Source organism: Macrobrachium nipponense, chromosome 1 (assembly GCF_015104395.2).
Source record: "Macrobrachium nipponense isolate FS-2020 chromosome 1, ASM1510439v2, whole genome shotgun sequence".
In the NCBI taxonomy this organism is placed as follows: domain Eukaryota; kingdom Metazoa; phylum Arthropoda; class Malacostraca; order Decapoda; family Palaemonidae; genus Macrobrachium; species Macrobrachium nipponense.
This window is the reverse complement of record NC_087200.1, coordinates 8,511,993-8,533,164: the sequence shown is the minus strand read 5'-3', so window position 1 is coordinate 8,533,164 and position 21,172 is coordinate 8,511,993. Positions and strand designations below refer to the sequence as shown.

The 21,172-nt window shown below is 40.3% G+C and overlaps 1 protein-coding gene across 1 annotated transcript in view; it reads left to right on the top strand.

Moving 5' to 3' along the window:
- The window catches only part of LOC135218682 (bromodomain and WD repeat-containing protein 3-like), a 282,487-nt gene that overhangs the window by 78,180 nt on the left and 183,135 nt on the right, over window positions 1-21,172 (top strand). The window contains 2 exon segments of the mRNA XM_064255131.1: window positions 2,571-2,879; window positions 3,160-3,408. Of these exon segments, the coding sequence (XP_064111201.1) occupies window positions 2,571-2,879; window positions 3,160-3,408 (558 nt within the window).

The window sequence follows — 21,172 nt, the reverse complement described above, 5'->3', positions numbered from 1 at the left end:
CTTAACTCTGTTTCCATTTTCTTTTAGATAATTGTTTCCATTTTCTTTAGAAAATTGTTTCCATTTTCTTTTAGAAAATTGTTTCCATTTTCTTTTAGAAAATAATTTCCATTTTTTATGTTACAATCACTTCGTAAATGAAACTGAAGTAAGTATTTGATAAAGAAAATTATCCTTACAGAAGTCAGTTATTTGATTAACTAGAAAGGGTTAATAACTATCTAAGTATTGTAGATAGGATTTTTAAGGATAGGTTTGAACGTCTGTTAATGTTAACCTGTGTAATCATATACAGGTCTACACCAGTATATTTTTACATAAATCTGTGAAATTTTTAGATAATGGTGTAGAATTGTATGTTCTGTCAATTTTGTCTTGAATATTACTTACATGGTTTTTTTATGACGTTTAAAAAGTGTTATAAAAGAAAGGTTTATTTTTTAGTTTTCTTGTTCCATTCAGAGCAAATTTATTTCATGACCAACTCATCAGTCATGCAGAGCTCTAACATGGTCCAAGTATCCCCAAACACATTAATATTCCTGTGTTGTGTAGGAAGAAGGCTAATAGCTAGTGTGACTGGGCATGTGTGCCTTCAGCTCATAAGCAGGTAGTAAGATCCACCTAGTAACTCTGAGTGTGTTTGCATTGTCAATGCTACATGGACCCCATAGGGTTTAGTACTGCTAGTTCACCTCATTCAGTACATGCAAGCGTTACTGAGGGTTGTTTTTAAGTGATTCTTGGGACCCAAGCTATGTACCCAGTTTGTAGCCTTTACTTTATATCCATTCTTGCTTCCCTCTGTCTTGCTGTTCAACCTCTCAAACTTTTACTACATAGTGCAGCGGTGGAGTTTTCTCCCAGTTTCACCTTTTTTGTCCTCATACTTAATTTTATTTATTTATTGTATCCTTTTATTTTGCTATTCAGCCACTCACTCCCTCTTTTCACTGTCTTAAATAAGGATTATAGCTCAAATTTCATCATTCAATCATTCAGTACATAGTAAATTGACTTCCCCTGGTTTGCTTTGGCTATGGGAGCAAGTTTTCTACATTGACTTTTTTTCAGTTCAATTTCTTGCTATCATTGATAATTAATTTCTTCCCACTTTTTGTTTTTAAAGTAGTGTAAATAACTGAGTACCTAGAGGGTTAGTCAGTACCTGTTTTATTTCCAGTGCATAGATTTTTTGAATTGGGCACATAATTCTGGATTTTCTTGTTATTTCTATGCAATGTTGTTGATAAGTTTTGATAGATTTCAAACTTTTCAGTGTGCTAATTACTCAAGGGAAATCATGGCTGTCAGCCCTGAAAACTAAATTGCGCTCAACTTCTTTTGCGCTTTCTAAGTGTTTGTGCATATTGCCATTTTGCTTCTTTAGTGGCTGTATAGGAATGCTTTCAGTATGTACATTCGCTTTCGGGTGAGGTGGGAGAGTTGTAACTCCTCTCCCACCGCCTCCCAATCTTTCCCATGTTCTGGCACTTCGTTTCCTTTTCATCAGTTGACTCGTGCAGACGTCGTTGACTTGTATGGACGTTGTTGAGTCGTGCGGACTTGGCCGAGTCCTGAGTCACTTAAACTGTCTTCCTTTCTTAGAGTCGTGGTGGATGCAATACAGTTCTTAGAGTCATGGTGGATGCGATACAGAACTCAGCTGCTGTCACCTCTTATCGACAAGTGTCGCTTTCTGTCACCAAGGGTTGCGGAGAAAGAGCAATCCATTAAGCTCTTTTGCTTACCTGGCAGAAGAAGAGTTTGAAATGGAGTTGGAGGAACTCGTTCAGGCTGGTCGGCATTTGTTGCAACATTACGCTTTGCTGTATCCTCATTTTGTTGAGGAAAGAGACCACATAGAGAATATGTCTTGCTTGTCTTAGCATATTTTGGCGCCCTCTAAATATTGGAGAAGAGAACCAACACTTGCTCCACTGAAAACATAAGAACCAGATATACATAATGTAGCCTCCAAAGAGGCAGGAGTGCCAGCTACAGCTGGCACAGTCTTCAAAGAAGACAACACAACAGGTGTAACTGGTACAGCCTCCAGAGAAGCGGGAATGTTAGATACGTACATCTGGCACTGCCTTTGAAGAGGCAATAATGTGGACAACATTAAGTTGAAATACTACTGCAAAAGAATAAATTTTTCAAATAGCTGGTAGCCAAAGTACAAACCCACAGGACAAAACTTATGATCGCAGACATTTCCCAGCAAGAAAAGTAACTTGCTTATACGCCAAGCAGATGTAAAGTTAGCAAGAAAGTAGTTACCATGAATAAGCAATAAAGTTATTGTGATGGATAAGTAAGGGACTTTTGTTTGATTTTGCACTGTTGCCAAATTTTGTTAGTAGCTCCCAAAATCAATTTTTGTTCTTAATTTTTTTTTAAAAAGCAGTCTTGAAAAATGAGTCATTGTCATTTAAAAGTTTCACATGGTTATGATTGAATGGCGCTGAAGATATGCATAGTCTTGCTTCTTAATACAGATTTATGAATGGTGTTTGATATGAGGATTTAAAAGACATATGGTTCCAGTAAAATGAATTGGTTTTCAGGATCATGCCGGAGGTTCACCAAGCCCAAAGACCTCTTCAGGATCAGAAATTGAAAATGATGAACTTCAAGAATCCTCAAGTTCTGATGAACAATCTACAGACTACTCAGATTGGACAGCTGAAGCTGGAGTTAATCTTGAGCCTCCTAAACGTACTGCACACAAGCAGAAGAAAAGCCCACGAAAAAGAAAGCGAAAGAAAAGGGGATCTGATTTTGAAGAAAATGATAAAGATGAGGATGATGAAGAGGATGAAAAGTTAGAAGAAAGCAGAAACACTGCCAGAGTTAATCAACGTGTACAAAGACAGGTAAAAATGTGCTGCATTTTGGAATGCGTAGATGTATATCATCAATTATAATTTTTTTAGTATCATGAAGACTATATACAAGGATCATGCATTAGACGATGTGAAGGTATACTGCCTCAAAGATCTCACTAAATGTTTTAAAATATTCAGTAGAGTATCAATGGTACTGTTAATTTTTATGTCAACAAGTAGTATCATTCATATTATTTACTGATACAAATATTTTGTAGATTATTTCAGATTTTTGTTTTGTTTTAACCCAATATTACATTTCTTCTAGCCAAGAGGACCTAGGCCAAACCTCTCAGAAATTAGTGGTGGTGCGGATGAGATTCCAGAGGAATTCCGCCCTCCTGAATGGTTGACAGAGACTTTTCCTAAAAAGGCACCATATTTCCCTCAGATGGGAGATGAGCTTATTTACTTCATGCAAGGCCATATGCTTTATGTAGAAGCCGTTATGAATAGGAAATTGTATACCATTGATAAACGTAATTTGCCTTGGATGAGAACTGTAAATAAACTAAGGGTAAGTTTTTTAAGGTTACTTCTTTGTTGGTTATGCAAGTACTAATTTAGCATCTGCTCTTTTATTATGCAAAGTTAGAAACACTCATTATCTTTGTGTATTTTGTGAATTATACTGTGGGTTTGCTTAATTAGAAATAGCATGCACCAATGTCAGTGTTATGCTGATAGTATGGTCTTTTCAAAACTTAATTTACTGAAAATAAGTTTGCAATCATTTATACCATATTTCCTTTACCTCTTCTAAGACCTGCCCTCTTGTCTCAGCAGGATTCTGATGTAATAATTTATTTTGAGCATTGGAAATCTTCTCCCATGTATATTTTTGTAATCCTGAGCACCTCTTATGAGACTCATACATGGTGCAGTGTTCCATACATGGTACAGAGTACGGAAACTTAAACCCTACATCATAACCATAACAACTTTGTTTTGCTCTGATTGATTCTTAGTCCTATTTTTTATTTTGCTCTGATTGATTCTCAGTCCTATTCTGTCCATTCCAATATTGCTCCTGTTACATATTTCCATCACCTCTTCCTCATAGTCTAGTGTTATGACTACATCATCTACATAAAGCAGCTTCCTGAAATCCCCTTTTTAGTTTTTTCCGTGACTATGATAAACAACAAAGGCTGCAGTACTGATCTTGATGGACACTAACTTATCTTAAATTCATCTGATACAGCTACCTGTCTTCATGCTAGATTTAGTGATATGTCAGAATAACATCACTAGCTTAAGTTTCTTTTGCCCCACCCCTTTTGTAATGGCCATTTGATTATTTGTCTATTCAAGATCCACAAATAATATGGTGCAGGTGCACAAACCTTTATCTGAAATTTTAAAAATCGTAAACGTTTTGTGGAAAGTAGAGCATCAGTTCATAAGGTGGTGGTTTGGCATGCTGATGGCTGACCCGAGTCATTGGGTGTGTGGTGCTGCTCAAACTATTTTTCTTACTATATCCCAAGAATTGACCACAGAAAATCCAAAGATTTAATTAATAAAAAAAAATCCCAAGATAGTATCTCTCTCTCTCTCTCTCCAAAAGCTTGTAGCCAGTTGTAGCTGGTATTGTGGCATAGATCTATAGAAAAATAGACAAAAGTTGGAAATACCTCCTCCAAGTTGTTTTCTTTAATTGTGTCAAGCAGTGCCTTCACATAATTTTTTGAGCTCTCATAAGATGTGTGAAATACTCTGTTTGGCCAGCAGCTTTTGCTCTTGCTCAGAATCATAGAAATGGGAAATTGTTTGCAATGTCTCTTTGGTAGCCTCATTCCCTGTTGCTCCCCTCCATACTTCTGGGTTTGTCAACTTGTGTAATGACCCCAGGATTGAATTGTTTTTGCAATTCCTATTGCATTTAGTCCAGAAATGGGAAATGGGAAAAAAACAGGTTGGCCTCTGCTAATAGGCCTCAAGAGTTTCAAATGAATGGTCAATTAGTGGTGATCTTTTCACATCACTAACTTTGTTTACAAGTGCTTGTGAAATCTGTACAGTGTTGGGAACTTGGGTTGTACTACATATGGCAGTTATAGAGTTATGCTACAATAAAAAAAGTGCTTATTGCTCAATTTTATTTAATTTTCTCTCTCTCTCTCTCTCTCTCTCTCTCTCTCTCTCTCTCTCTCTCTCTCTCTCTCTCTCTCTCCTCTCTCTCTCTCTCTCTCCTCAAAAGGGCACTTTTTACTCACAGAGGGCAAAGGGCAGGGTCTTGAGTCCCTGCAGCCCTCCCTATGTGCACCTCCCTGAGTACAGGTAATTCATCTTTGGGAAAAAGAAAAAAAAATTTGTTGTCAGTCACATGGACTATGAAAGGTGTAACCAGCAGGTAAACAGAAATGGATTAACATTCCTCGAGAGATTAAAGAAATGGATTAACATTCCTCGAGAGATTAAAGAAATGAATTTTGTTTTGAAGTTATGTCAAAGCAGCATTAGTAAATATCTTCTGAAGCAAAAAAAAATGTTGTTACTAAAGAATCTCTTAATTTTGCACTCAAAGCAAAGAGAAAGAATCCATTCTATAATTCATGTAATCAGTAAAATACATATACTATTAAAAATTATGTGCTGTATTCTAAACGTGCACTTATGTCATTGTCCATCGTATGAGCAAAACATTCTTTCAAAGACAGAAAACACAGCTAAAACCCGATTGTCTGGCTGGTTACCATGGAGATCTTGTCATCCAATGACATCCCTCTCCTTCTGTTCTATTTATAGACATCATGTGGAAGGCACTTAGTTTGAACATTGCCAAAATTATGATTTTATATAAACATTTCTTCATGAAAACCAAAATTTAACTTAATATAGTGGTATGATATTAGTGTGTCGTAGTGATGCGTCACCACAAGCGAATCCTGTTCCTGGACCATCCTCAAATGTACAACTGCAAGTTCATTATGATGTCAGTGACAATAAAGAACAACCCTCTCCAAGATCAATATGATGAAATGTATTTTATAGTCTTACTACTTACCCTTAAAATTCTCAAGTTGATTTACAGTTATTTTTATTATATTACCATATGTATATTTTTTGCATTTTTATGGAATGTTTTTGTCGAAAATAATATATGCTAGTGAAATGAGGCCTTCACAATACAAAAGGTCTACCGCAATTTTTTCTTAAAATCCAAATAACGCCAGAAATCGTGTTTGAAAAAGCGATATCTCGGTAATTTTTAAAGATATTTTCATGATTTTTGTTCTGTTATGAAGTAAAATCTATCTACTTAATGGCACTATGCATTTTTTGTGTTACTAGTTAACCCTTAAAACACCGAGCCGGGTATTTCCGAAAGTGTCTCCCGTATGCCGGCGGCATTAGCAATCGTGAGCGCCGAAGCGGAAAAAATTTTTTTGTCAACAAATCACAGCACGCTTAATTTTCAAGATTAAGAGTTCATTTTTGGCTCACTTTTTTCATTGCCTGATGCAACCATCAGAAATGAAAAAAATATCGTTATCTTATATAAATATTGGAATATATGACAGCGCGAAAAAAATATTTCATATATAATTGTATACAAATCGCACTGTGAGCAAAACGGTTAAAGCTAATGAGTTAATTTTTTTCGTTGTATTGCGATGATTTTGTATATAACAAATTGTAAAATTGTAAAACGGTCAAAGCAACACAGAGAAAATATTATCACAATATGATGCATGAATTCGTAACACGTGGACGTAAAAAATAGCTATTTTCATAAATTCACCATAAATCGAAATATTGTGCTAGAGACTTCCTGTTTGTTGCAAAATGAAGGTAATTGATTGAATATTCCTAGACTGTAAGTGTTGTAGCTTACAATTGCAGTTTTCGACCATTTCGGTCGAGTTAGATTTGACTGAAGGTCAAATTTTTTCTATTTATCGATGTTTATATGAAAATATTTCAAAACTGATAAAAGCTAGAACCATGGGTTGTTTTTGTTATATTCTACATGAAATCGCGCACATTTTTCATATATAAAACTTTATGTAACGGCTAATTTAAAATGGTGCAAACATTACGACAATCGGACGAAAAAATGTATGATTTTTTTTGGATGAGTTACCGCGCGGACGTAAGGAAAAAGTTTTTTTCATAAATTCACCATAAATCAAAATATTGTGCTAGAGACTTCCAATTTGTTGCAAAAAAAACAAAAAAAAAAAGGTAAAATGATTGAATATTAATAGAATGTAATCGTTTTAGCTTACAATTGCGTTTTTGACCATCTCGGTCGAGTCAAAGTTGACTGAATGGTTGAAATTTTGGCACTTATCGTTATTTATATGAAAATATTTCAAACTATCAAAAGCTACAACCATGGGTTGTTTTTTGTTGTATTCTAGACGAAATTGCGCACACTTTCATGTAAAAAACTTTGTAACGGCTAATTTAAAAGTGGGGTTCAACATTACGACAATTGGACAAAAAAAATCCTGATTTTTTTTCGGCAGAGTTCCCGGACGCGCGGACGTAAGGAACATTTTTTTTTTTTTTTTTCATAAATTCACCATAAATCAAAGTTTTATGCTAGAGACCTCTAATTTGTTGCAAAATAAAGGTAAATGATTGAATATTACTTGAATGTAAGAGTTTAGCTTACAATTGCGTTTTTCGACATTTAGTCGAGTCAAAGTTGGACGGAAGGTTGATATTTTGGCTCTTGTCGTTATTTATATGAAAATATTTCAAAACTGATAAAAGCTACAATCATGGGTTGGTTTTCGTTGTATTCTACATGAAATTGCACACATTGTTTTTCATATATAAAACTTTATTTAACGGCTAATATAAAACTCTGCAAACATTACGACAATCGACGAAAAAAATTATGATTTTTTCGGCAGTTACCGCAGGGACGTAGGAAAAAGTTTTTTTTTTCTAAAATTCACCATAAATTGAAATATTGTGCTAGAAACTTCCAATTTGTTGCAAAATGATGGTAAATGATTGAGTATTACTAGAATGTAAGAGTTCTAGTTTACAATTGCGGTTTTCCACCATTTTCGGTCGAGTCAGAGTTGACCGAAGAAGGTTGATATTTTGGCACCTATTGTTATTTATATGAAAATATTTCAAAACTGATAAAAGCTACAACCATGGGTTGTTTATTGTTGTATTCTACTTGAAATTGCGCACATTTCCATATATAAAACTTTATGTAACCCGCTAATATAAATTTGTTCAAACATAACGACAATCGGACGAAAAAATTTATGATTTTTTCGGAAGAGTTACTGCGCGGATGTAAGGACAAAAAAGTTTTTGCATAAATTCACCATAAATTGAAATATTGTGCTAGAGACTTCCAATTTGTTGTAAAATGAAGGAAAATTGTTGAATATTACCAGAAAATAAGAGTTTTAGCTTACAATTGCGTTTTTTTACCATTTCGGTAGAGTCAAAGTTGACCGAAGGTTGAAATTTTTGCACTTATTGTTATTCATATGAAAATATGTCAAAACTGATAAAAGCTACAACCATGAGTTGTTTTTTTGTTGTATTCTACATGAAATTGCACTCATTTTCATATATAAAACTCAATGTAACGGCTAAATATAAAATGGTGCAAAAATTATGTCAGACGAAATAATAATTTCTGAGATGTGTCGCTGATGCTTTTTAGTGCGAGAAGAAAGAAATTTGCGCTTTTTCGCCTGGGTAACGATTGTAAACAAAACAAACAGCTTGATCCGTGAACTCCCAGCATCCCCGTGGCGCTTGATTAAAAAGTTTTCGCTTAGTAGGCCCTGTATAACTATTTTTCCATGAATTTTTTTTAAAAACTTTTTTGTCGACGTTTCGTACGTCGGTTCGGCACCCGACAGACAATTTTTGTCACCATCTAATACGTCCAATCGGCGTTAAAGGGTTAATTGAAAGTTACTTTTTTCCAATAGCAACATTGTTTACACCATTTTTTCGAAGTTATTTTTCAAGATGGAAAGTATCGTTAATATTAAAAAAATTGTGATTCTAGAAGAAGAAAAAATATTCTTCACAATGATACCTTTGATATTAAAATTGAACGTACAGTGGTACTTCGGTTTTCGTACATAAACCATTCTGGATCCTCCTACAATATCCTAAACGTACAAAAACCGAAATAATACTTCACTTAAGGAATAATGTAAATAGTTTTAATGTATTCCAGGACCCCTGTTCCAGGGAATAAACGCAGTTTTATATACAGAAAATATGTGATAAATATATATAAATGGATAATGAATTGAATAATGAACATTTAATTTTATGGAAGACTTGTTAGTGTATGGAAGACAGAGAGGGAGGAAGAGAGGGTTACTGTTTGGAAGGGAATCCCCTACCAGGAGGACTTCAGGTATCATGAACCTTTCTGGGGTTACTTCTCTAGGTTTTTTAGTGGCACTGTCTGAGGTTACTTCCCCACTTAGTTTTTTACTGGCACTATGGATGCCTGTACGCTTCCTAAATTTTTCAAACCACCCTCTGTTGGCCTTGAAATTACTAAGAGCAGCACGTGATGTTGGCATTTTCTTACTTAAATTGACGTCCAGCGTCCTCGCTTTCTCACATATGATCGCTTCAGACATACTATCCCCCACAACCTGTTTTTCTTTGATCCACACCAACAACAGCTTTTCAACATCCACTAGTTGTGATCTCTGTCTAGATAATGACGTGATCCTTTTGCAACATCAGCTGCTTGATTTCATCTTTCTTTGCTAGGATAGAGCTGATCATCAACACTGACTTACAGTACATCCTAGCGAGATCAGCTACACATCCCACTTTCACACTTCGCTACAAGTTCTTTCTTGAATTCTATCGTATTTCTGGTCTTTTTCAACGAAAGGGCACTTGCACCTTTCTTGGGCACCATGATGACTGCTTTGCAATGAGTTTTATTGTAAAATATTGCACAAAACAAGAAGCATGCGGTGATGCGGACTGCAAGTGCAGAGATGCTTGTTAGGCGAGAAATGAAGCCAGAATGAGTCATGAAAGGAAATGGAATGCTCTGTTAGGGCACTTCATATGGGGCCTGGTCATGTACTGGGCCCAGGATAGAGTGTTAACAAGTGTACGAAAACCAAAACGTACGAAATGAGAGGCGTACGAAAACTGGGGTTCCACCGTAATCTGAAGTCACAAATGGTGATTGTTGTTACTTTTGTAGCCTTAATTGTCCTACTATTTTATTACTGATTATGTTAATTATATCAAATTCACAGTATATATAAATAATAATAAACTGTAATGAATAAATTACTATGAAAAAAAAACTTGAAAAAATAAAAAAAATTATATGTTTTTGCTGCAGTAATGACATTTGTTTATGCTCCTGACTCCACAGTTCCGAAATCTGAAAAATTCCAAAAACCAAAACACATCTGGCCCCAAGGATTTTGGCTAAAGGACTGTGTACCTGTATAATCTCATTTGCATGTGGTACTTTTCCTATAGCTGCCTCACAATAATAACTGCCTCTTTTAGCAGCCTTTCTCCAGCACCTTTTCCAGTCTTTTTGTATCATTCTCATGTAGTCATATTCCTCTATTATTCACATTGCATCATATAACCATCTCTATGTACCATTACTGTAGAGCTCTTTTCCTGTTCTTCTGGTCCTGTCTCTTTCTTCATCAGGTTTTCAATATTCTAGTAAGCTCTTGGATGATGCTCTTGCTGCTTTTCTCAAGTCACTTGGTATTCTAGATGGTCCTCTGGGGCTTCTCCAGTTTTCATCTTTATAAAGGCATCACCTAAAATTACTGTGAAAAAAATTATAGACCTCCAAAATGTCATTGATGAAATACCAGATGGAAATGTTAGAATTCTTGTCGATAATGTGAATGCAAAAGTTGCTAGGACCAGAGAAGGTTTAATACCAAATTTTTAATTTTAGGTTTAATGAGAGATAGCTCTTATCAGGTTTAATGAGAGATAGCTCTAAGTGCAGAGTAAGTTCTACATTTAGCCTAGTTCTATATTTGGATTTTATACACGCTAACTGAGAGAAGGCCTGCACACATAAATATGTAGTTGAAAATGGTATTAGAATCTCAGGGCTTTAGTAGCCAGTTCTAGGTACTCATATTTCACACTTGACCAAAAGTGACCAAAAGTCTGCTAAGTCATAATGACTGAAACTTGACCTTAAGGAAGAGTCACATGCAAGTTCAAATTGACTAGTATTTTCTTCTTTTGCTGTTAATTTTTTATACCTTATACTTCCACATGAAATGGATCCCTAATCCAATTTTGTTCACATACGAAACAAACCCTCGGTCTTAACATTAGGATAAATAACTTAGCGTCAGCTGGAAACCAATAAAGTTAATAAATTGTGTATGCAAGGGACTGTTGGCATCTGTGCTTGGTCACGAGTCATGTGGAGCCAACCACATACCCCTCTTTAACCTGTGACCATATTAGTTATTTTCTTGCCGCCCTTAAGTGAGGACATGCTTTTCTTCTGTCCTTTTGAAGCCAGTTTAGTTTGCCCCCTGTTTGCTTTGAATCTGTTTGTGTGTGGAATTTCCGGGCAATTTTACGACCATGGAGCTTTCTCATGCTTCAATAAGATTTCGTGGGTCTCACAAAAAGCAGATAAATACCCTGATATGTTTGGAGTGCACAGGGCTTCATCTGACGTGTAGTAGGTCGTAGGTTCAGATCCAGTTACTTCGCCACCTGTACTATTTGATATTTCACATATCCCATCTGGCTCATATATGGATTCATATCTTGGATGTATCAGGAGGAGCTTTGGCAGGGAATTTTGACTAATTGTGCTCCTTTTCCTGCAGGGAGGGGTTGTGCATTGCCATCTTGTACTTTGTTCTGGATGCAGAGACAGAGTTAATGGGGTTGTGCGATCGGCATAAAGCCTATCAGGAGTACCAACCCTAGAAGGGCAGTTGCTTTGCTATATGACGTCGCTCTTCCCTCCAGGGTCCCTCACTGTGGATGTCCCTTCTACCCCTGATCTTCACTGAATGGCAGTCAGATACTTTGACATCTGTAGAGAAGCAGATAGTACAACACCTCAGCATTTTGAGTTAAGGTTGCTATGCCTACAGGAATAACAACAACAGCCTTACACTTCCTGTCAAGTGCTGACGTCACATTCAGGATGCTCAGTGACGTCATAAAGATGGCACCCATCATGATGTCACAAAGACATGTTTCCACATTTGCTTCTTCAGTGTACGAGAGTATTATACAACTGTGCTTTCTGATTCAGTGACAACGCACGTTTTTGGGAGAAATTACAAGTGTTAGGAGAAATAAAAAACAAGCAGAAAAAACACAAGTCTTTCCTTCTTCTTGTTCTCCTTCTCCTTAGGTATCAACACAAGCTTTGGTGATGTTGACACCAGTGTGCTCTCCAATCAATCATTGGAGAATAAGGGCCTTTGTGGCTGATCCTCGTGCCAAGAGAAGAATAGTTTCTTCTCCATCTTCGAGCCAGGACTGTCACATCCCTATTATAAGAAAGCACAAGAAGTAGTTGTAAATGTTGAACAAGTGACTGATGGAAGCTTTGTCTGATGCGGCTGCGAAAGAGTTGGGGAACGCTCGAATCATGGACTTTGTGATTGGTCCTCGTGTCATGAGAAGAAGATTAATTTTTACTTCATCTTTGACCCAGGACTGTCACATCCTTGTAAAATGTAACAATGCCACAGTGTTTTGGGTCTTTGTCGTGGTCACAAGAGTATCATTAACAACCTCGTGCTTTCCATCAAGCATGATGACTCATAGCCAAAACCGCTATCAAAATAATGGCAGTCATGACACCACAACAGTCTACTATGTGTATTTCTGGTGATAGAAGTTCACTCTTGACGTGGTTCGGAAGTCACGTAAAGCCATTGGTCCCGTTGCTGAATAACCACTGGTTCCATGCAACGTAAAAACAACATACAAACAAACAAACACAACAGTCTAATGCTTTCAACCTCTCGTCTTTGGTGACAACAAATATAACTAAGCTTTCATATTCAGGAGCATGTACTTATGGAGAAATTGAGTTTTAGAAGGAAAATTGAAAAGACACACAAGACTGAAAGGCATGAATCACTTTCATCTTCGTGATCTTGTTTTTTTCTTGTAGTTCTTTAAACTTTGCCAATATGTACTGAATGAAAAGGCTTCTTATTTCTTCAGGGATATCATACTCGGAATTTTAAAGAAAGTGGTATATTCTTTATGTTTCAATTTATAATGTCAGCAAAGTTTGATTGGCTTCATACTTTCATTGGACAAATTTTCTGTTCACCTTCATTGCCTCAACAAATAAACGTGCTTCGGTTTTTAACCACCAGTCCATCATACGATCTGATATTCACAATAAATTGGTCACTGATTGAGTTGATGGAGCTGAATATCAGAGCTAGTAATCAAACACATACACACTGACTATGAACTTGCTCCAATCACATCAGCCTAATCCTGAATGCCATTGTCTGTTCAGAAGTTTAAAAACGTTCCTACTGTACGTACAGCGAGAACCTGTTGAAGCTTGATCCTGTGCTGGATGTTTATAGCTCCGGTCTTACCACTTTGATAGTCTTGAATCTTTGAGATGTCAGTTTCATACTCGAATTTTAAATGCAAAGAATAGTAAATAAAACTATATATCTATATATATATATATATACTTTATATATATTAAATATAATTTTGACTTCAGGGTTGTGGCTCCCTGGATTACCTCTGCAGACCCCAGGTTGAGAACCACCGGTTTAGAGGATTCATCTTTAGCTCCACTTCATCAGCAACTTCCCGATCTGATAGGTTTTCTTAAGAAGGCTACCGCTCCTCAAGGTGGAAATACACCTTGTTGCTCATGTCACCCGACGAAGAGGAAGTGGATCAGGACTCTGCTCCTCATCAAGATAGTACTGATTCTACTGATGAGCGTCATATTTGGCATTTTCTACACCTCACCCACTGCCAGTTATTGGTAGTTTGGTGCCAGCTGTTGGACGCCTGGCACCACCTTCTCCTCATCCATTTTCATTGACACTGGGATCCTTCGCTAGCCCCTATTTGCTGACACTTGGGTGTTGGTTAGGCTTCCTTAAGAGGAAGATGTCTGTTGCCAAGAGGGGGGAATCAATCTTTGTCATCCATCTCTTCTTATGGTGAAGATCCAGATCATGACAGTGCTCCTGCCTCTTCATATTCTAGCCTTCTGAGGTTTCTTATAGCAAACTTCTCAGACTTCTTTGTACCAGTGCCTCCCAGTTTGCCTTCTTCCACTTTCCTCATGAGGAAGCTTCCTTCTGATCCTTGCCTTCCCAAGTTAGTGCTCTCCTCTTCCTGGAGGAGATCCCAATGGAATGAACAGTTGGTGCATTAGCCAGGAAGATAGAGGACTGTCCATTACATGTAGAGGACCTCTCTTCAGACTTGTTAGGCATTCTTTCATGTGCCTATAAAGTGGTTACAGATGGTTCGAATCAGTTAGCCTAGCTTTCTGGTGGCAGTTACTCAGAAGTTGACCCTCTTGTTTTCATCCCTCGATAAGTTGCATTTGTTCCCTCAAGACACTGTGAAGGAGGTTCTGACTGCCTTACAGAGTAAATTGACGAACGACTTGCTAGCTCAGTTGACTAGGCATGGTCAGATTGTCTGCCAGCTCCGGAGTCCTTAGCCCTCCTGACACCTAGCTTATGTGGCTCTAGCTCTTGCTACAAGCACTCGGTAGTGCTCCACAGCTCAGAAGTAGTATAGAAAGCTCTCTGTCCAGTTGGAGTTTTTCAGTAATTCCGCCCTTCCTCTGTCTAAATGTATTGTCTTCCATTTTTATATGGGACTTCGCTTTTGAGTCACACTCAGTGCATGGAGCACTTTTTGCCTACTTTGAAGGTGAAAGCTGATGTTTCATCATCAAAAACAGCCTCTACCTCCTTAGTTTTCAAACACTGTTTGCTCTTTACCCCCATTCTACTGTTGAACTACCAAAAACATAAGTGATCTTTGTTTCTTACTATATTTTTATGAAAGCTTAAACAGTGACGATATTTTTCGATACTTCGAGACCATTTTATAGTGACTGGCATGGCATCATGGAAGGAAGCTATCTCTTCGCCTTTTCAGTAAGGTGCTGATTTTGAGAGCCAAGGGGTACGATGTGCCTGGAGCACCCATCACTCTCAGTGGATAGGTCATGACTATTTCGGTGTATGCAGGTGTCAGTGTTTTGTGTTTTTTTTAATTGTTCATACACGAAACAAACCTTCGGTCTTAACATTAGGATTTACTAGCGCCAAGCTGGAAAACGGTTAGAATTAAAATACGACTTGTGAGATCCAGTGACTAATGGCATCTATACCAGGTCACGGGGCATGTATACCCAGAATGCCCACGGCTACCTGTGACCCATCAGTTATTTTCCTACCGCCTTTAAGATAAGACGTGTTACTGTCTATCTCAGTTAAAGCCGGTTTTTCAGTTTGCCTGTTCTTTATCCATTCCTTTTTTTATTTTTCATTCCTTTTCTTTCTCCAAGTGTGATCAGTGTGTGGTAAGAGTGTATACGTGGTATGATGGAGAATTTTGCCTCAACATCGGGATCGTCTACCGCTTTGAAGAGGAGACAAAGGAAATGCCAGGAGTCAGTGGCTTTCCATGTTCTAGGTTCCTACTTCGGTGTCGACGGATCCTCATCCAACGTGTAGTAGGTGCAGGGAAAACGTATGTACGGTTACTAATCCGTGTTCTGTTTGTCGCGGTTGGTCGGTGAAACAGTGGAAGAAGTTCTATGGGAAAAGCAAATACAAAAGGAAGGGGGTGACGCCATCTTTGGATGACCAAACCTTACCGGCTTCTTTTGTATCGGTAATAAACCAGGCTGCTCCATATGTTTCTCCACCTGCTTTTGAATTGTCTCATACCCCTTCGGTTTCTCCTAGCGGTTCTGTATCGGAAACGTCAGGAGGGGCATTGGGTAATTTTATGAATAATTTGCACTCTCCTTTGTTCCCAGCAAGTAGAGGGGGGAGATCCGCCATCTTTGTTCCAGGCTCCTGCTACTCAAGCGCATAGGTTAGATGGTACGTGGTCAGCGCTAGGCCTACCAGGCGTACCAACCTTGGATGGTCTGCTTGCGCATTATATGACGTCACGGTTCCAGCAGGGTCCGGCAGCGCTGAATGTTCCTCATCCCCCGGGCTTGCAATTTATGGAATTAATGCCGCGGCTTCACCATCCCACTCAGTATTTACAGCGATGCAGAACGTGGGAGGTAGTTTGGCAGCAAAACGTGCGGTTGCCAACAGAAACCTCTCAGTCTCTCCCTACGAGAGGGATGACGTCACACATACGTCACACTCTGAGATGGCAGGCTTGATGACGTCACAGACCGATTCTCGGCCTTTTCGCTGCACCCAGACGCTAATACGCCTTCTGACCCGTCAATGCAAACTGTAATGCAGAAATTACAGGATATAGAGGAGAGAATGAATAAGAGAGACAAAAAGAAAAAGGTGTGATTCGCCTTCTTCGTCTCTTCCTCTAGTTCAGCGTCATCGCTAAGTCCGATAACGTCACGGTGAGCGCCAGTCAAGCGTTGGAGGAGGATTCGGGAGTTCCTGGCGGATCCTCGGGCCAAGAGGAGAAGAATCAATTCTTCCTCTTCTTCGGACCAAGACTGTCATTTCCAAGTCAGCAAGAAGGTCGGAAAATCAGTGGCTATTAAGCACAAGGTTGGCAGACGAAGCCGTTCGCAAGAGTCCGAACAAACGAGAGAGGTGACGGCCGCGAGCTAGCGGCCGAGGCGGAGTTGCCAGTTCGGATCGCAAAAACTGCGATACCTCTGGTAAAAGCGACGTTGGCGGCGAAAGGTGCAGCAGAGGATGGAATGCAGGTCCCAGTTTCGCCCGTAAGGCCGTTCAAAATACGTACGAAGGACGATAAGGCTCCTATTAAAAGTACGAAAAATAGAGAGTCGGCAACCTCGGCGGATACGTTCGTGGAAGGCAGTGTCCGTCTGGATAGAAGGTCGAAAACGATGCCAATGCTAATAGAGACGAACTTACCTCTGTCTTAAGGGAGCCTTCATCTTGGAGATCTAGACGAGATTCTCGCTCTAGATCCGTGAGCAGAGAAAGAGTGAGACGTTCTCGTTCCCCTGCTGACTATCCGGGATCGAGCCAACAGCGGCCAGCAAAGATCAAAGAGACCGCGGCCATAGGGGCAGGCGGCCGTGGAATTCCGGGCCGTCTGTCAGAAGATAGAGGCGAGACAACATCCCTCGTGACGGAGAGTGGTACACTAGAGCCGGAGGAAGGAGAAAACCAAGAGTTTCTGGCCTCGTATGCAGAGGTTATTGATTTGATTCGTCAATTCAATAGCCTTTCGGAGAAGACAGAAACACCGGCCAGTATGCTTCCTCCTGGAATTGACATGGCGTTTGGACTAAAGAGGGATACCAAGGTGTCGTATGAATTGCCTTGTTCGAGTCATGCGGAATCGGTCTTGCAACACGTAAACGCAAAGATTGCAGGGAGGGATAATTCCTTAAGATCTAATAGATCATTTAAATTTATTCCCCCTCCAATGATAAAGCAAAGGAAATATTATACGACACCGAAGGTCCCTTTGCTGTCTAGACAAATGAACCCTAATGTTGTAAGGTTAAGGCCTGGATTAACCTTGGATCAGGTTAAAATGGAGTGCCCTTCGATGACGTACCAAGAGGCTGCTACGTTAGAAGCAACAGCTTCTTCTGTCTTTCAGGCTGCTTCCTGGTTAGACCTTTGGTCAACAGCAGTGGCGAAAATTGCATCCTCGGAAGCAACAAGGAAAGTAGTGGATGAACCATTGTTCATTAGATTACTACCAGTCAGGGTCCAAGGCGATTGCGTACCTGACAAACGTAAGTGCCAATGTTTGGGCAAATATCCTGCTAATGAGGAGAGATGCAGCATTGGCTAGACTAAGCCGCAATGTGGATTTGGATTCCCTGTTAGCAATGAGGAATGGGGATATCTTGGAGTCGGCAACTACTGTTGCCAGAGGTCATACTGGAAGAGGCGATAGATAGAAGAAGGATGGACACTAACGATAGGTTGGTGCAACAGGCAGTTAGGAAAACGTCTAACAGTCAAACTACTCCTTTGGAGGGAAGACAACAGCAGATGTCTCGAAAGAAGACAGTGAGACATAGCATCCCTAATAGAGTCACAAGACCCTCTTCCCCAAAGAGGATAACTCATCGGCCCTTTCACAATAGAAACAACAGAGGAAGGGGCAATAGGGGAAGAGGGAGAGGCTCAAGAAGATAGGATGGGCGCCTCCCATCACTCGGCCACACCAGTGGGGGGTTGCCTGGCAAATCACTGGAAGGTGTGGCAGGAACTAGGGGCAGAGCAGTGGGTGGTGGATGTTCTCAGGATCGGGTATTGATTCCGTTCGAGGTAACCCCGCCCCTGACAGATCAACCATTACCCCACGTCACTTATGCCCACAAATCTCAGAAGGCCACTATTCTGCAGGACGAAGTGAAGAAGATGATGGAAAAAGGAGCTGTGCAACAAGTATGCAGTCCTGCAGTCCGACAAAAGGCTTCTACAGCAGGATTTTCCTGGTACCCAAAGCCAACGGGGAGTGGAGGACAGTAATAGACCTGTCAACGCTGAATCTGTTTATAAGGAAAACCAGTTTCAAGATGGAAACTCCGAAAACGGTTCTACAAGCAGTCAGAATCGGAGACTTTATGCTGACAGTCGATCTAAAGGACGCATACTTTCAGATACAGTCCATCAGTCTTCAAGGAAATTTCTCCGCTTCAGTCTTGCAGGGAAAGCTTTCGAATTCAAGGTCCTGTGCTTCGGATTGACAACGTCTCCTCAAGTTTTTACAAGAGTGTTCACCCTCGTGTCGGCGTGGGTGCATGCTCAGGGGATCAGGCTAATAAGATATCTGGACGATTGGCTGGTGATAGCAAAGTCCAGGGAGAAATTGCTCAGGGACAGGGCGGCCCTCCTGCAACTTTGTCACAGCCTAGGTATTGTGGTGAATCAGCAGAAGTCGCAGCTGGATCCAATCAAGAAACGTTTGGAATATCTGGGAATGGTGATAGACACAAAACACAAGCCAAAGTATTCCCGACAGACCAAAGAGTAGAGAAATGCAAACAAAAGTGGTGAATGCCTTTCTGGGAAAGAGACACAGCCAGCAAAACAGTGGCAGGTGGTGCTGGGAATCCTAACCTCCCTGGAGAAGCTAGTACCACAAGGAAGGCTACACCTCGGTCCCTACAATGGAGGATGAAGGAGTTTTGGTCACCAACAGTAGATCAACCCGTACGAGCAATTCCCTTGTCGGCAGAAGTGAGGAAAGACTTGCTGTGGTGGTGGACGACGACAATCTGACAGTGGGTGTCCCCCTTCAACAATCCTCCCCAGACCTCTTGCTGTTCTCGGATGCGTCACTAGAAGGCTGGGGCAGCCCATATGGAGGAGTTGATGGTGTCAGCAAAATGGAGTTGCAAGGACAGAGAACTCCATATAAACGTGCTGGAGTTGAAAGCAGCTTTCCTGGCTCTACAAGAATTCAGGGAGAGAGTAAAGGGACACTCAGTGGTATTGATGTCAGACAACACCACAGTAGTAGCTTATATAAACAAGCAAGGAGGCCTAGTTTCTCGGCAGTTACATGTGATGACAGTTCAACTTCACCAGTGGGCTATAGAGAACCTGGTAGACATCAAGGCCAGGTATATTCCGGGAAAAAGAAAACATAGTGGCCGACAAGTTGAGCGCAGGGATCAGATTCTGGGAACGGAGTGGTCCCTACACCAACAGGTAGTGGACAGGATGCTCATGTTGTGGGAAGGACCGATCATAGACCTATTCGCAACCAGGTACAACAAAAAGTTGGAAGTGTATTGTTCAGTAGTCCGGACGCAGAGGCAGTAGCAGAAGATGCGCTACAACACCCCTGGGACAATCTGGACGTGTACGCATTTCCTCCATTTTGTCTAATCCGTCAGGTTCTGAACAGGGTAATGCGGTCTCAGAACCTCAAGATGACCCTGGTAGCCCCGTTATGGCCGAAAGCAGAGTGGTTTCCAGACCTACTGGAACTCCTAGTAGATGTGCCAAGAGAGTTACCTCCATGGAGCAACCTTCTGTGTCAGCCTCACGTGGAGAGGTACCACCAGTCGGTGAAGTCCCTATCGCTTCACGGGTGGAGACTGTCAAGTATCTCCTCCGAGAGCGAGGGTTTTCGCAGAAAGCAGCAACTCAGATGGCAGGTAATATCAGAAAATCATCTGCGACAGTATACCAAGGAAAGTGGTCAGCATACTGTGATTGGTGTCGTAGAGGGAACGTGTCTCCACTCGGTACCACTATTCAGCAGTTAGCAGACTTTCTGATATATACTCAGAACAGAAAAACAATATGTCTGTATCTGCAGTGAAGGGGTACAGGGCTGCTCTAGCCTCAGTCTTACGAATGAAAGGAGTGGACATATCGTCTTCATGGGAGTTGGCCATGCTGATGAGGAGCTTTGAACAGTCATGCCCACCAAAGGAGCTAAAAGCCCCAGATTGGAATCTGACCAAGGTACTGAGTAGTCTGACAAAACCCCCTACGAACCGCTAAGGCAGTCCACGGATAGGAACCTGACCCTGAAGACAGTCTTCTTATTGGCAACCCTGGCTTCAACTAAAAGGGTGGGGGAGCTACATGGCCTCTCATATCTCATAAAGCACTCGAGAAGTTGGAGATCAATGGTGTGTGAGTTTGTCCCAGAATTCGTGGCAAAGAGAAAACCCAAAATACCAACAATAGTAGACGGCAGATTCGACTCCTTTACCATACCTTCCTTGGCAGACTTTGTAGACAACGACCAAAGCTGAGATGCTCCTGTGCCCCGTCAGGGCACTAAGGGAGTACTTAAAGAGAACAAAGGCACCTCAGGCCGGGTTGCCAGAGGTTGTTCGTAAGTACAGGACGGAACAAGAAGGAAGTGTCCAAGAATACAATATCATTTTGGCTAAGGGAGACGATCAGAGATGCTTATACTGCAGAAGACAGAGGGTCAGATAGCCAGGTGGGAGCTAGAGCTCATGACATCAGGGGTGTGAGTGCTTCCCTGGCATTTAAGAAGAACATGTCCGTGGATAAAATTCTGAAAGCTGGCGTGTGGAAGCGCCAAACAACTTTCACCTCATTTTATTTGAAAGATGTTGCCCATAGATCCTTGGACACCTTTTCCTTGGGTCCAGTGGTGGCGGCCCAACAAGTGATATA